Source organism: Babylonia areolata, chromosome 1, assembly GCF_041734735.1.
Source record: "Babylonia areolata isolate BAREFJ2019XMU chromosome 1, ASM4173473v1, whole genome shotgun sequence".
Taxonomy (NCBI): Eukaryota; Metazoa; Mollusca; class Gastropoda; order Neogastropoda; family Buccinidae; genus Babylonia; species Babylonia areolata.
The window spans coordinates 39,737,186-39,752,811 of NC_134876.1; the positions used below are offsets into that span (position 1 = coordinate 39,737,186).

General features: G+C 44.7%; 1 protein-coding gene and 1 non-coding gene across 4 annotated transcripts in view; one reads left to right on the forward strand and one right to left on the reverse strand.

Annotated features, from left to right (window-relative positions):
- Nucleotides 1–8,596: 8,596 nt before the first annotated feature.
- Nucleotides 8,597–8,669, reverse strand: Trnaa-agc (transfer RNA alanine (anticodon AGC)). Its single transcript has one exon. It is a non-coding gene; the product is annotated as a tRNA-Ala (tRNA).
- A 3,384-nt stretch (nt 8,670–12,053) lies between these two features.
- The window catches only part of LOC143282870 (uncharacterized), a 96,038-nt gene continuing 92,465 nt past the window's right edge, over nt 12,054–15,626 (forward strand). For 2 of the 3 annotated variants that reach the window (XM_076588737.1, XM_076588754.1), the window contains exon 1: nt 12,054–12,188. In XM_076588737.1, coding sequence (XP_076444852.1) covers nt 12,111–12,188 — 78 coding nt within the window. In that variant the 5' untranslated portion in view covers nt 12,054–12,110. The remainder of the gene's footprint in view (nt 12,189–15,626) is intronic. The other variant, XM_076588771.1, reaches the window with a different exon arrangement.

Consider the following 15,626-nt stretch of genomic DNA (forward strand, 5'->3'; position numbering starts at 1 on the left):
GCTGCATGTTCTTGTTCTCCTTGTCCTTCTTGTTCTTGCCCTTGTGGTTGACATCGTCGCCGCCGTTGTTCTTGTACCTCTTAAAAAAGTTAGGGTTTTTTGTGCGTTTTTTTTTTACAGCCTAAATTTAGGATAATTCTAGAACGAACGGACGAAAAGCCCTCCCGATAACCAACTTCCATCCCTGTATCTCATTCTCTCACTGTCTCTGTCTCTGTCTGTCTGTCTGTCTGTCTGTCTCCCTCTGCACCCCTCTCCCTGTGGTTTATTTACTAAATCACATTTTTGTAAAACTCCTCAGTAAGTAAACTCAGCCACCTGCACAATTAAAGTAGGGAGGGAAGGGACAGGTTCTGCCCAGGTGTTCGACGTCATTCCCGTTCACCTTGTAGGAAGTTTAGGAGAAAAAAGCAAATAGCAAATCGGGTGAAATGTTAGCAGGATGTTATGACGTGTTTCATCCTAATCCTCCCTTGCTGCTCTCCCTCCTCTCCTCCCCCCTACCCCCTCTCCACCCCACCCCCTGCCAAAAGGACATTCTATAGTTGTTTTTTTTGTTTTTTCTTGATAATCTGCTGATAAACGTCTCTCTCTCTCTCTCTCTCTCTGTCTCTCTCTGCGTGTTTGACTCTGTCTTTGGTTGTCTACTTGTATCTTTTACATTCCAATGATTATTGTAACCAGACTCAGTGTTGTGTTTATCGGAGCTTGAAGTGCATTACTATCGTGTGTCAATATATTTATTCCAGTCCGGCCGCTGGTATTGAATGAAATGGATAAGAAGAAAAAGGGAAAAAAAAGACAGGAGTGATTGAAATGACGACACAATGATGTCATGAAAGATGGGTGCTGAGAGGTACAGAATAAAGCCTCTCTTTCATTGTGTCTGGCTGACAGTCTGTCTGTACTTCTGATTGCTCTCTCTCTCTCTCATTATTTAGATATCACAGAAATACGTGATGAAAATGAGGTACATGTGTCCTTACAATCATAAACGTATTCATACATGGACTCCCTCCCCCCCCTACTCTGTTGTTTAGTACAAACAAGATATTCTTTTAATGTTTTTGTATCATCACGACGGACAAATTATTAATCAAACGTAAAAAGTCTTTCAGATGAAAACAACGTATCTGTGTGAGGGAGAAGGATGGAGCGAAGTCAGGGAGAAAACGATCTTGACACAAGTAATCAAGATAAGATTCTAAACAACACATCATTTCAGCAGTACGTGAAGCAAAGAAACAAACAGATAAACAAACAATAGATAGAAGAATGTTTTTGATGAGATACCCGGACACCAATCTAGCATGAGTACAGTTAGACAGTTCCGTAACTCTCAGCGTCAATCTCTTCTCTTTGCTTCATGAGATTCGTTTATTGCAAAGCTGACAAACTGTTGCGGTTATAGACATAGCATCTCCAGAGTCTTCGGTTTCCTTGGAGGTTCACGGAAAAAAACAAGTGTGCCGCATGATTAGTCCCCCCCCCCCCCCCCCCCCCCACACACCTTTGTCTTTATCTTGGCTAACATAACGGAGAAATGGTTGCGTAAGACTAAAGGGAAGGCGGGATGTGAGTGTAAAACAAACACAACCCAGCTGGATGCTTCAACTTCTTGTTCTCGCTCTCCTTGTTGTCCTTGTTCTTGCTTCTGTTCTTTAAAAAAAAATTAATTATCTTCTTTTCTTGCTTGTCTTTTTCCTTTTCATATTCTTTGTGCACTACAGAAGCTCGTTCGAATTCATGAGAATAAAGCTAAAATCAGTGAAAGTGAGCGTGGACGGACCCCCCCCCCCTCCATCCATCACACACACACACACACACACACACACACACACACACACGCTGTTCTCTCTATTTCTTCTTCACTGTCACATTTAAAAGATGAATCCAGTGCAGGCAAACTCAGTCACCTGGAAAACGTCGTTCTCATTTATCTTTCTGAAAGAAAAAAAAAAGGTAAACATTAATGCCAGAATGATGTTGAGCAAAGAGTATTTCAACCAACCCAATCTTCTCTCGCTGGTCCGATTTCCCGCTGTGCCCCCCCCCCCCCCCCCCCTCCCCACCCCCGCGCACCCCTCCACCCTCCCCTCGCCCCCCTACCCCCTTCCCCAACCCTTCAACACACTCCGCTTAGGAAAATATGCATTCCGCCTATTTTTATACTTAGTTAAAAAGCATCTCTTGCAGTCTGTATCTTCCCCCTTCTTTCTCTCTCTTTCCCTCTACATTTTTCTTCCTCCTTCTATCTCTTCCTGTTAAACGTGATGATTACAATCAGTTAAGAGAAAAGTACATGTTTAAATTCAGAAAATCCAGTCGTGATCTTGCCTTTGCACTTTGAAGCAAGGACAGCATTAGCTTTGTACATTTGCAACGCATTTTAAAGAATAAAACTCACAAAGACAAGCTCAAGAATTGAAAGCAATATATCATTAATGGTCACCATTGAAAACGGTGAAAATGGAACAAGACACAATTTCCAAACTTCTTCATTCACAAATTATATATATGCATCGATATTTCTTATGTAACTGAAAATGCTCTCTCTCTCTCTCTCTCTCTCTCTCTCTCTCTCTCTCTCTCTATATATATATATATATATATATGTGTGTGTGTGTGTGTGTGTGTGTGTGTGTGTGTGTGTGTGTGTGTGCCTCTCTCTCTCTCTCCGCTTTCTCATTGTGCATTCACGAGTGCGTATGTCTGATTATTTTTTCCCCATCCGATTATTTGTTGAATCCGCCTGATTGTTTATCCCAGTGGCGTCAGAACAGAATGGCAAGATCTCTAAATCTGCCACCGCCTCCCTCAATCAGGGTGAATCCCATCATCCGCAGGCAAGGAGAAACGAGTCCAAAGGTGAGGGGGATGTGGCCCTCATGGGAGCAGTTGCCCCCCTCCTCCCCCATTTAAGCACGGCCCAGCAAGTGTCACCATCCCCTTACTTGCCTCTGAACCCACCGTCGAAGTCGCCTGCAGGCCCCAGTTTTTTGACAGGGTGTAAATATGGTTATAGCCCTCAAAGTTGCAATGGAGCTGCTGGCCAGGTGAGTGTAGCTGTAGAGGACGGAGGGAGGGGGAGGAGGAGGGAAAGGAGGAAGGAAGGTGGTTGTTGCTTTATGGCTCTTGACCATCCCCCACAGCCATCACTGAGTCATTTGTGTGACGTATTGCTGTAGACAGGGGAGGCATCGCTTTCACTCTCCCTTTCTCTCTCTGTTCTGACACACGCATCCTGCCATTATTGATGGCTACTGGGGGAACCATACATTTAGTTGATTGAAAATTTCAATGGAGGTTTACGGGAGGTAGTTGACAGAAATGAAGGCTGGGTGGTAGATGAAAGTGAGATCTCTGTTCTCTCTGTTCATGTTCTCCTTCTCTCCCTCTCTTGCTCTTCCTCTCTTGCTCTTTCTTTCTCTCTCTCTGACCAGAGGAGAGTTTGCCAGTTACGTGCAGCTCATCATCATTAGTGACTGCGCTGTCTGTATAATATATGTGCTGATCTAAATCTTCCACCGCCCTTTCAGCACGTCTGGCCAGAAACCCGTGTTCATGCCGCAGGGCGTGTTTCTGTATCAAAAGCACATGTCTCTCCGACTCTCTTAATACACACCATGTTTTTCTGCTTTCCTTCCATTAACGCGTTATGGGCCCATGCAACTTTATTACAAAGAGAACATCTATAGAGACATACGTATTCTGTAACCATAAACAAACATCAGGTTACCCTTTTATCTGGTATGTATGCTTGTTTGCTTGTTTGTTTGTTATGATTATCAGGGAGACACGTCTCGCTATATCTGTTCTTTTCCAAAAACACGTTACCAACTCGACCCAGAATACGTATTCATTTCTCTTCGCAAGTAGTCATACACGTTGCCAGCAAGGCGTCTTTATTACCAGAAACACAACACCTGTGTCACTTGACAATCAAAGACACTGCTCTACCTGAGTGATTAAGCGGCGAAAATAAAACCAACATCATTATAGATGAAAAAATGGTGACTGCTGGACATTTTAAAACGAAGTTAAGAATGATAAAATGTAGTGTAAAATCAAAGGTACCTTAAGATGAAGATAAAACCACGACGATTTTATCATTTTAAACTACATCATTAAAATCAGCCATGCCTTTTCATTCCAGACATAACTGACAATGTGGAGGGGAAGTGAACCACGTTAGCGTGGAGGAGAGGAGGCGGATATGGCTTTTCCATTGCTTGCATTTCCTGTGAGTAATCTCCAGAATATATCATCATAGAGCCACCCCGGCGGTGTGCAAGTTTTGTGCTGTTCTTTACAGACATTTTGGTTCAGCTTTCCAGATTAAGCGTTATGCTGGAGCTCTCCCTGTGCAAAGTTTGGTTTTTACAGTGTTTCAAACATGTAAGACTTTGAGTACAGTCACAAATTCAACGGGACACGTGCCTCTGAAGTCTTATGTGAATGCGAGAAGTTTTACGCTGATATATTATGGAGATATTGCCGAATTTGCACAGGTCGATCAGTCTCGCAAACGAAACACGATCAGACGTCTTGAATTGTGCACTACCATCACCACCTCGAGGAATTAAGTTGAATAACCCCTTTCACACTCCAGGGGTGCGAGAATAACGACTGATAAACTGCCGGTTGACCTACCTTCCAACCAACCAACCAACCAACCAGTCCACCAAATAAATCGTATCAATCACCCCCACCCCCATCCCCTAGTTACCTCCAACAGCAGGATCAACCATTTAATGAACTAACTGGATCAACCATTTAATGAACTAACTGATTGACTGACTAGCCAACTGACTAATTAGCTTACTGACTGACTAACTGATTACCTTACGTAGCAAAGGAAAGGACTACCCTCATATGATTTGGAATTTAATGCATGCTTCAGTGTGTCCGTCCGAGTTCACGCACAGATACTGAGATGAACGGATGACGGATGGAAGCCACCCTGTTAAACGCTGTCAGTTATTCATTTTTCAAAAACGATTTCAGAACAATGCAGCGGGCACTGAGTAATGTATCACGGACCACTGGTAAACCGTCAGAAAAGAAAAAAGAAAAGAACACATATAAAATAAAACGCAACTCCCCGCTGTCTCCTCCCACCCCTCAGTCCCCGAAAACAAAACTCAGTATAATCAGCTTTTCTTTTTCTCAGCTACAGTTATAAAATCAATAGATTAATGGCACAGAGCCCTTCAATTACATCATCAAACCACCAGTTAACACCCACAAAAAAGAAACATGTAGTATTTACTCTTTAGCGACAAACAGGCCTATAGAACGTTAACAAACACCCCTCAGTGGCGGCGGCGTTCCCTATCAGAACCCCCCGGTAAATCAGCGTAACGACAAGGCTGAACGGAGACCCTGAAAGCTCCATCCATCTCTGCCACTTGGCCCGCATCAGCCAGGAGGGAAACAAGGCGTGGGGATGGACAGGACGGGGCAGGGGGAGCCAGGGTTATGGATCAGGCCGCCACACTGCCCCGAAAACCAGGGACACTATCGCGTTGCTAATGTCCAGCCTTTGACAGCGCTAAAGAACTGTTATTGCCTCCCCTGCCAAGCAGACGAAAAGGGAGGTAACGAGGTGGAAGGAGAGTGAAGCACGTGGTAAGCGATGAGGCGTTCGTTGGTCTTACTGAGTATCGGGAGTCCACGATGTCTGGAATGTCTTTGAAACAAATGGGGAAATCAGTGGGTTACTTTAACTGTTGATTGGTTGCTTTTGTGTTTCCACATTTTGTATTTATTATATTTTGTTTAAAACAACACGAAAATTCACATGAAGTTGCTGCCATGGAAATCTGTGGGTGTGGAAAATATTCTGGCAAAGAGATCAGGCTGGAGCAGGGATCAGTTAGTGTTGGAGATGTATTACACTGCTTTATGTTGTCGCATCAGTTTTCGTGTGTGAAATTCAAACTGTTCATCCCATGGAGAAATGGCCGGTACATATCTCACCCGGAACTGCCGCGGTACGCCATCTGATTTTAGTTCTCAATCAGTCCTGAAATTAAATTTTGATAATCTATCCGGCTTTCCAGTATAATTATTGCTTGTATATTACTCTCTATGTGAACTCGAAGCGGTGCCTCCGGCACACTGGCACACATGCACACACACTGGCACACACACACACACTGACACACACACTGACACACACACTGACACACACACCCGCGGCCGTCAGAGACACACTGTGACTACACACACACACACACACACACACACACGCACACGCCGCGCACACACGGCCGTCACCGACCGCACACACACACAAACACGGAACGCACACACACACACCGTGACACGGAACACTGTGACACACAACTGAAGACGACAGCCGGTCTGTTGGAGAACTCAGCAGTGAGGATCAATAGTTTAAAATTTTGTTTGAACTGACAAACTAGCCTATATACGTATGTTTTAAGTTTAATTCTGCTTCAGTGAACAAATTATGCCAAGCCGGCCGGATTAGATGTGAAAGATTTAATGGTGGAACTCAGTGTGTCTCATATTCTATGGTAGAACTGAATTCCAGAAAGCCAAGGTCCACAGCCACGGCGGGTCATGGTGTCCTCTGTGCTGCCGGGCACATGTTCGAAAACTGACCATGGGTCTTTGGCCGGTTTGTAACGCGGGATTTCAAATCTGGCATGCCTGTGTCAGGCGAAGAACGCAGGCTAGGGCGTCAGTGGTAGTCACTGGCAGCGGACTCAACTGATGTCACCGCTTGACTGGGTCAACGGCAACTGAAAAGCACGACGGTGCAGAACCTGTCACCAGTAACGTGAACATACACAAGCCGCTGCCCTTTGCTGAGCCGAGCTACCGCTAGCCACAAGGCCTAGTCCTTTGTCCAGCAGACAAAACCGGCCGGCGAAAGGAAACCCAAGGAGCGCCCGGGCCGAACGAATCTGACTGACAAACGTATGGACATGATAGTACTGACCCGCGTTGAACAACACTGAGTGGTTGCACACCCACCCCACCCCTTCACCACCCTTCCCCTCCATCCTTCCAGGGCCCCCATCCTTCCCCAATGCACCCAGCAGACATTCATTCTCATTCAAGTTACGGCCAGTCAGCCCACTGACCCTTTGGACTTCAGTCTCGTGATTACCGATGTCGGTTTAAGAGTCACTGAAGAGTTACCCTGTAGATCCACCATTTCCATCATATACCCCGACTGAACCCTCTCCCAAAGCCTTTACTCACATACAAACCCTCTGTCAGCTCCCCCATCCCACAAACTCATAATTATAGACTAACTCAGTATCTACTTCTTAAAAATTCTGACTACAAACGATCCTGTGTCTGAGAAAAACAACAAGAAAATCAACAACAACAAAACCCCGGCCACAACAAACAACAACAAAAAACAAACACACACACTTACACTGTGACAAATGTAAAATTATTTGAAAAAGTTAAGATTCAAGTTCAGAACATCCGTCGGCCGGGCACGGGCGCGATACTGTAGCCAGGTGGATTAGAGCGTTAGTCTTTCAGTCTGAGGGGTCCCATGGGGTGGAGACTTTTCCGGCGATCTCCTAGGTCAACATTTGTCAGTATAGACCAGGCTTGAACCCCCTTCGTGTGCACTGCATGCAGAAGATGAAACTGATACACACGTTAAAGATCCTCAGTGTAATCCATGTCAGGGTTTGGTGGATATTGGAACATACCTAGCATGCCGCCTCGGACCGAAAACGGGGTGTAGCTGCCTGCATGGCGAGGTAAATAAACTGACCAAAACGGTCATCAGTCCGGCACTGACGTAAAAATTCAAGTTACATGTCTGTACGAGTGTGCATGTGTGCCGGCGTGACTTAATATATAAGTATCCATATCATCATCATCATCATTGATCTGACTAATCCGCCTGATTTCAGTATTTCAAATGAGATCAATCATTGATTATAGTTTGGCTCAGTATCTCCATCACTGAGGTGCTCAGTGTTCACGTGACGTCAGTCGCAACAAAACTGTATGAAAAAACCCCCTGAAAACCCCCCCCAAAAAAACAACAAAACAAAACAAAAAAACAACAACAAAAAAACAAAAAAACACGCTAGATAAAACAATGAAATGAAACAGTAAAATAAATCGCAATGAAATAGGTAAAAACAAAATTATTACATGCAGGAAAAGAAGACGAAAACAATGAGAAAAGAGAACAAAATTAATGGAGATAGAGTGTTGCACCATGTGGCTGGCAGCTACTCTCCGGCACTGACATGCCAGTCGAGCGCTCTATGACTGACTGACTCAGTTGAGCTATGATCCCCGCGTAGGTCTGGTATGTACAGATAACATTAAAGATAGAACATCGTTCCGAACGATCTGATTTGCTTGAATGTTTTGGCGGCAGTCCATGAGTTGGCTGCAACTGTCCCGGGCAAGTTTGTGTTGATCAAGTCGTATCGAAACAGTAAGGAACACTCAACTCAACTCAGTTGAACTGTACTTAAACAAAATTTAGAAAAAGAGAAAAGAAAAAGACTAAAGAATGTGAGAGAAAAAAAAAACGTGGAAGATACAAGGTACCCCCCCCCGCCCCCCCCAAAAAAAATGGAGATGCGGGGTATCGATCCCCGTACCTCTCACATGCTAAGCGAGCGCTCTACCACTTGAGCTACATCCCCAGGTGACTAAAAGGAAACATTTTAACTATATGATGTAATAAACATTATCGGCAGCAGTTGGAACGATTTTCTCATTCCACAGGCTGTCGTCAAAATTGAAAATAAGTTCATACACAAACTATGAAATTCTATCGTCAGAAACAAAGCGTAATCATTGTTCCGTGCCGCTGATATTTGAACCTTTCAGTTTGAAGGTCAGTTTCGCGCGTTTTCACTCCAGTCGCCGGCACACACCTGGTCACATCTAACTGTGAGTGTGTCTGTCTTTCATTTTGTAAAAAGTGTTTAAAAAATAATAATGCGGAGTTCGACTCCACTATTATGCAAGTTTTGGTGATGTAAAACACTCGTTTTTATCTATCGACCCGACTCGCAGAAGACAAAACTCATGAAGGAAGGGAGAGTACCATACAGTTGAGCGTTTCATGATCGAAGTGCATAGTTGCCTCCCTTTGCGTTGTGCACGGCTGAACTCGTGATCTCACGGGGGGGAAAAAAAAAGAAAAAAAAAAAAAGAAAAAGAAAAATCAAAAGCACGAATACCCCCGAAAACGGAGTGTGGCTGCCTACATGCCGGGATAAAAACGGTCATACACGTAAAAGCCCACTCGTGTGCATACGAGTGAACGTGGGAGTTGCAGCCCACGAACAAAGAAGAGGACTTTATCTTTCGGAGTGGCTCAGTTGGATGAGTGCTGACAGACGGGTTGGCAGTCAGAGGGTTGTGGGTTCCAATCCAGGGTTCGTCCAAAGGTGAAGAAAAAGAGACATCAACAAAATGGCCGTGTGTTAGTAGCAGCAGCAACAACTCTGAATTGTCACATTCGAGACAGGAAAGTGGCGTGCGTGTCACTGAGAGAGCCTGCGTGTGCGTGCCAGTGCGTGCGTGTGTGTGACTGCCTGTGTGTGTCAGTGTGTGTGTGCGTGCGTGTGTGAGCGTCTCAGGTGCTTGTGTATGAAATTAGTAAAAGAGGGAAAATCAGTCAAGGCTCACTCCCCTCCCCTTCACCAACCTCCTTCCCCGTGGCTGAAGTACGTCATACACCATCGCACGCATTTTGAACTGAAAACGTAGGGAACTATACAAATCAGTCGCGCGCGCGCGCGCGTGTGTGTGAATTATAAAGCTGAAAAGATCGTAAGACACGCGACGCACACATTTAAATAAATCAAGGTTTAACATACAACTTTTCTCAACATTGTTTGTACATCTCTTCCTTGCATCGACTGACAAGGAGTATTTCCTGTGTTTTATCAGTTCCTGTATATCCTCTTGTGGTGTTCAGTTCGATACAATGATCAAGTGGATTTCGTCTTCCAGTCAGTCACAACTGCTACAAAGTCTGTCTTCTCGTGAATGATACAAGTGTCTACCTTTTTCATTTTTCAGATAATGTCAGTTAATCCTGTTTATTAACGAAAACGAAGTCATCAGGTACTGGATTCATTACTCAACCTATCATAACATACCCTGCGTCAACCATTAACCTTGTGGTGTAGTGTTAAGATTTTTCATCTTGGGGCTTACTGTCAAGAGTTCCTTTTGCGCCCCTGTGGTTTTACTGTACATTGTGCTGTCTGATATTGTTTCCACTTGCAGATTTTATAAAAATGTTTTTTATTTTCTTCAAAATTCTGATTTTCCCATTAACTGTTCTGCTCATGTTCGTTTATTGGAGAGACATATTCTTAACAAAAGAACGTTCTGTACAGTTTGGAGCCAGGATCAAGTAGCAAGCCTCAACAGTGCGACACATATTGGTTGCTGAGCACGGTGCCCTCCCCTTAGGAGGAACAAACTGACGAACACAAAGATTTTGATCTTCACAACCCCAGCCCCAGCCCCAGCCCCACACCTCCAGCCCAAAGAAGACTTTAAGGCTGTAACTGAAAACTGTACTAGTTTTTGGCGCTTCTCCCTCCTCCATATGGAAAACTAAGACACCACGGCTTGGATTTATTATCTACTTTGTTATGACGTATCATGCATCGAAAATCGTCGCCGGTGCTTTTGTTGTTGTTATTTTTTTATTAAAAATTTTTTGTTTGTTTGCTTGCTTGCGTGCTGGTTTTTCATCATTTGTCAAACGGATAGTTAGTTGTGGGTTTTGTTGTTGTTGTGGTTTTTTGTTGTTGTTTTGTGATTTTTTTTGGAGGGGTGGGGGGGGTGGGGGGGGGAGGGCAGGGGGGGTTGTGTGTTTTTTTTTTGTTTTTTTTTTTTTTAAATTTTAGCTGTAGTATTTTTAGATGGATTAAGCTTATTTAAGTAAGCTGCCTGAATAACATGGAAGGGCTTGGTTCAAACGAACTGACAACCGATTTCCGCAAAGGAGACATCAGTTCATAATCCTCTATATTCCTCTAACAGTCTGCTCTGTTTGTAAAGACCAGTTATCAGCTGCACCTCAGTGTTGTTTCTGTATAGTGTCTATTCATGAAACTCCATTCCCGTTTCGCCTATCACTAAGTTAATGATCCAGATTCACATTTTCCAATTTCGCGTATTTACCCAGTTCTACTCTCTCTCTCTGTGTGTGTGTGTGTGTGTGTGTGTGTGTGTGTGTGTGTGTGTGTGTGTTAAAAACAAAAGACTCAACAGAACATCGTGTTTTTGCTGTCTTTCACTCGGAACAGAAGATATGGATCCTGACTGTTGCGTTCACTGATGACATCACTTGGGAAACGTGACGTCCTGAGGGAGACCCTCTGGCCTTGGGGCTGAGCTGGCTGAAACGTTAGAGATGGAGCTGATATGTGGTGAGAATGGATAGAACAGATTCTGTTGTTCATGACTTTAGTAGTGCTTTGTCAGAACCTTTTTACCGAGTTCAGTTCTTGGTATCGGTACTTAACGTTTTGAAGGTCGCACACACACACACACACACACACACACACACACACACACACACAACGCTGAACACTGAAATGTTTAATGTCATTAGCTGTAAAGCTCTAGTGACAAAAGTAGGACTAATCACAAGAGAGAGAGAGACAGGGGTGGGGGTGGGGGGTGGTGGGGGGGGGGACAGAGACAGAGAGATAGTTTTTAGCGAAAAACAAAAGAAAATGCAAAAACAACAAACAAAACTGCTGACAGTGTACAGGAAAGAGAGAAGGGGGTAGGGGTGTGCAGGGAGGAGGTGAGGGGGGGTTGGGGTTGGGAAAAGCTGTAGAAAGGACTGAGGGGAGGCAGGATGCAAGACGAAGGTTTCTGAAGAGAAGGGAGGAATGCGAATGAGGGGTAAAGCACAAGGGATGCCGTCAGAACAGCACTTGCATGGAGCTGTGAAGCCGATCAGTGGCGGTGACGGACGGGAATGGTAGGGTAGGGAAGGGGAGGAAAAGGCAGCAGCTACAGCACACACACACTTTCCCTCTCTCTCACACACTGTCTGCTCACAGCACAGACACGGTGGAGACCTGGAAGGTTCGGGGCTGGGGATGCGTGAGGGATGGAGAGCATGGCGCAATACTGCAGCGGTGTGGGGGACACCCTCCTGCCGGTCTGCTGCTGAGGGGGTAAGTCGCCTTCTTCCATTTGCTGCCGCTTTCACTTTGACCTGACTTAACCTGCTCGATATTTGTAGGTTAATGATGTTCTAGCTTGAAAGACGTAGTTTTAATGAGTAGTATCATCATCATGGTCATTACCTTCGTGTTCAATGTCCATAGCTGTATACTTGACTTTCTTTTTTTTCTTCTTTTTTCAGCGGAAAATTTCAATTATTTGTTGTACGTGCGCAAACGTCTGATCTACTATTGCTTGTATTTTCGTTTCGGTATTCATTGAAAAGCGCTTTTAAAAAGTTTGATTCTTTTCAATTTTTCGAGAACCCTGGTGTGTGATGCTTAATGTTTTGTCATGGTCGTTTTCTCCTTTTTTTCTTTTCCCTTTCTTCCTTTCACATCTCATGTTGCTGTTCATTTTCTGCCAGTTGTCAGAAATAGAAGGGAGGAGAGATAGGGAGATAGGGGGCTCTTTGTTCCTGCCAGGCCGGCTGGCACGTGATCATGGTGCTCTTGTCAGGTGCACAAGTATCGTGGCAGAAAACTCTTTGGGCTGTACACGAAGTCTGTCATCGTGACACACACGTACATTGCACTGCCTGCCGATCCTAAATGAGATCAAACACTGTTACCAGAACTGGGAATCTGTTAACCTTGTCTGCCTACCTGTTGGTCTGTTTGCTTTCCTGCCCGTGTGTTTGTCTGTCTTCTGTCTGCCTAACTCTGTCCCCCCGCCCCCACACCCCGCCACCACTCTTTCTGCCTTTCTCTTCAGTTCTCTCCTTTTTTGTTCTCCATTTTTCATTATATGCTTTTCATTACGTTTCGTTTTGTATTCACAGTACATATTGGAATTAGCATCATTTTTATCATGAACATTATTTTTAGAGCACTATCTTTATGGCATGACTTATTCCTTTAACTTCTTCCTCTCTGTTTCTGGTTTGCCGCTCCCCGCCCCCACCTCACCCCCTCTCTCTTTGCCGCATCTCTGTTCATGTTACATTGCTGATGACAAACCAGAATAACAATAATTATAATAAAGAATTTATCTATATATTTATAAAAAGCCCTTAAGAGGCGCACTGATGCTGCTGAAAAATAAGATATTTGTTTCTGAATGCTTTTGCTATGACATTGATTGCAGTACTAAAGAAGTTGTCAACTCATTTTTGTTTGTACATCCTTTAGTCTTTTGTTCGTTATAAATGTCATAGTTGTATTTGGACCCCCTCCAGAAGGGGCTGTGGCCTAAACTGAATAAAACTTTCGTTTGTTTGTTCGTTCTTTGCATCTCTGATTTGGATAAAATATACAGTTGTATATCAGTCTTCTTCATTAGCCTGATGAAAGTAAGTTCTGCAGTTTGTCTCCCCTCACCCCCACTCTCTCTCTTTCTCCCCTCCCCTCTCTCATTCACACACACACACACACACACACACTCTCTCTCTCTCCCCCACCTCCCCCCCCCATCTCTCTCCCTTTTTTTCTCCATGTCCCTGAACGCAGTACACACAACGCAATAATGACGGAGCAAGTTCGACAAGTATTCTCATCATGATCAAAGTAGTTAAGAGTTATACCCATCAACCCCCATTGCGCCAACCCTATCCCCACTCCCTCCGAACCACACACACTAAAGGGAAAAATAAATAGGCACTGGAAAAATCTCCGTGGTCTGGATTCCAGTGATTACAGTAGTTAGCACTAAGAAATGGGTGATTAGAATCGGGTGTCTTGTGGCCGGCCTGTGAAGTGGAGGGGGAGAGGGAAGGGAAACTCACTCGATGTCTGGCACCAGACGATAAGCAGACAGAGGAGCCCAGAAATCAGAATGGAGATGGAAACGGCTGTCCGCTGGCTCCTTGATTGCTCGGGTGTGTGTCTGGTGTCAGGAGAGAAATTCCAGAACTTTCGCTCTTTAAAGCAGCAAGCCACGTGTGGCCCGTTGCACGGTCCACTTTGAAGCATGGAGCGTACATTCTTCCTCCCACACCCAGGGCTTTGATGTGCCCGCAGGTGCCTGCTTACATCGCTCACCTGGTGGATCCAGTACAGAGGCTTAGACTGACGTTTTGTTGAGCGCCGGACTCGTGTTCAGAAGGTCGAGATCGAGGGTTGGAATAACGGATGCTCCCATCCTCCGCGTTACCCCCACCCACCCCCCGCCATCCCCGCAACCCCCATTCTCCCCCCCTAAATAAAGAAGCATTCTTATAGTGCCCCCCTCCGCTCCTCCCCCCCCCCCATCTCTCCTAACCCAACGCCCCCCAGAAAGGTGATGATGACTGTCAGTCCATGCAGTGGTCGGAACATGTAAAGAGAAAACCGTGCAGGTATCTGAACTACCCAGAAAATCAGGAAAACCGTTTTGCCACAAACGTATTCATGGTTCCGTAAGCGCTAACTACCTGTCATGTAACAGGAATGGCACAGGCCGCTTCAGTTAACATAGCAATGACTAATATGTCATACCTGAACTGATTTAACATAGCAGTGACTAATATGTCATACCTGAACTGCTTTAACATGTCATAGCAGTGAACAATATGTCATACCTGAACTGCTTTAACATAGCAGTGAACAATATGTCATACCAGAGCCTTGGCAGAGAGAAGGGAGAATGCTCTGTGGAGAGAATACACGCGCAGCAACAATGGTTCGTTAATGTTATGCACTGCTGTCCTGTGACAGCATACTATTGCTGTGAGATGTGACAGTGAGTTCGCTGGATGAGTGACTGTTTTTCTTTAGTAGTTGCTCTCCAAGCTTCTACCAGTCTGTCTCTGTTTCTGTCACTCTATCTCTCTCTCTGTTTTTTGACTGTCTCTGTCTCTTACAGCCTCTCTGTCTCTGTCCCTCTATATATCTCTGTCTGTCTTTCTATATCTCTGACACTCACTCTGTTTGTAAGTGTCTGTCTCTTTGTATAGGGTAGGTACAGGTAATTACGAACAGTGTGTAATTGCGAACGATTTGTATACCGCCCCACTTCGAAGCGTTCTTAACGGTTGCATTTCACAATTTAACGTCTGCTTCGACCTTTTTCTAATATCAATGAATATCGATTTCCGAGAACCAGTCAAACATCAGCTATTTCTGGCTATTTCCGCGCGCTTTCTTCTCTTCGCGCACCACTGCCGACCACTGTAACAAACGTGCTCTCAAAATCCTCAAATCAAGGGAAGCAAGTTGTGGGGCTTGAACTTTGACACGGTTTGAACTGGTTGCTTTGATCGGATATGCTGAATGCGCGTTACCAGTGCTGGGAGAATTCAAGAAAGCATATTTGTGACAGATCAGAACGTCAGTTTTGACAGGAATCTTCAAAATAGTGTCGTTTGCGATTAGACCATAGGATATTTTGATGTGAGTCTGTTTGCGAACGATACTGCACAGTTACTGAGCGCTCTCAAAAGTGTGTGTTTGTGTGCGGTGTGGGGTGTGTGT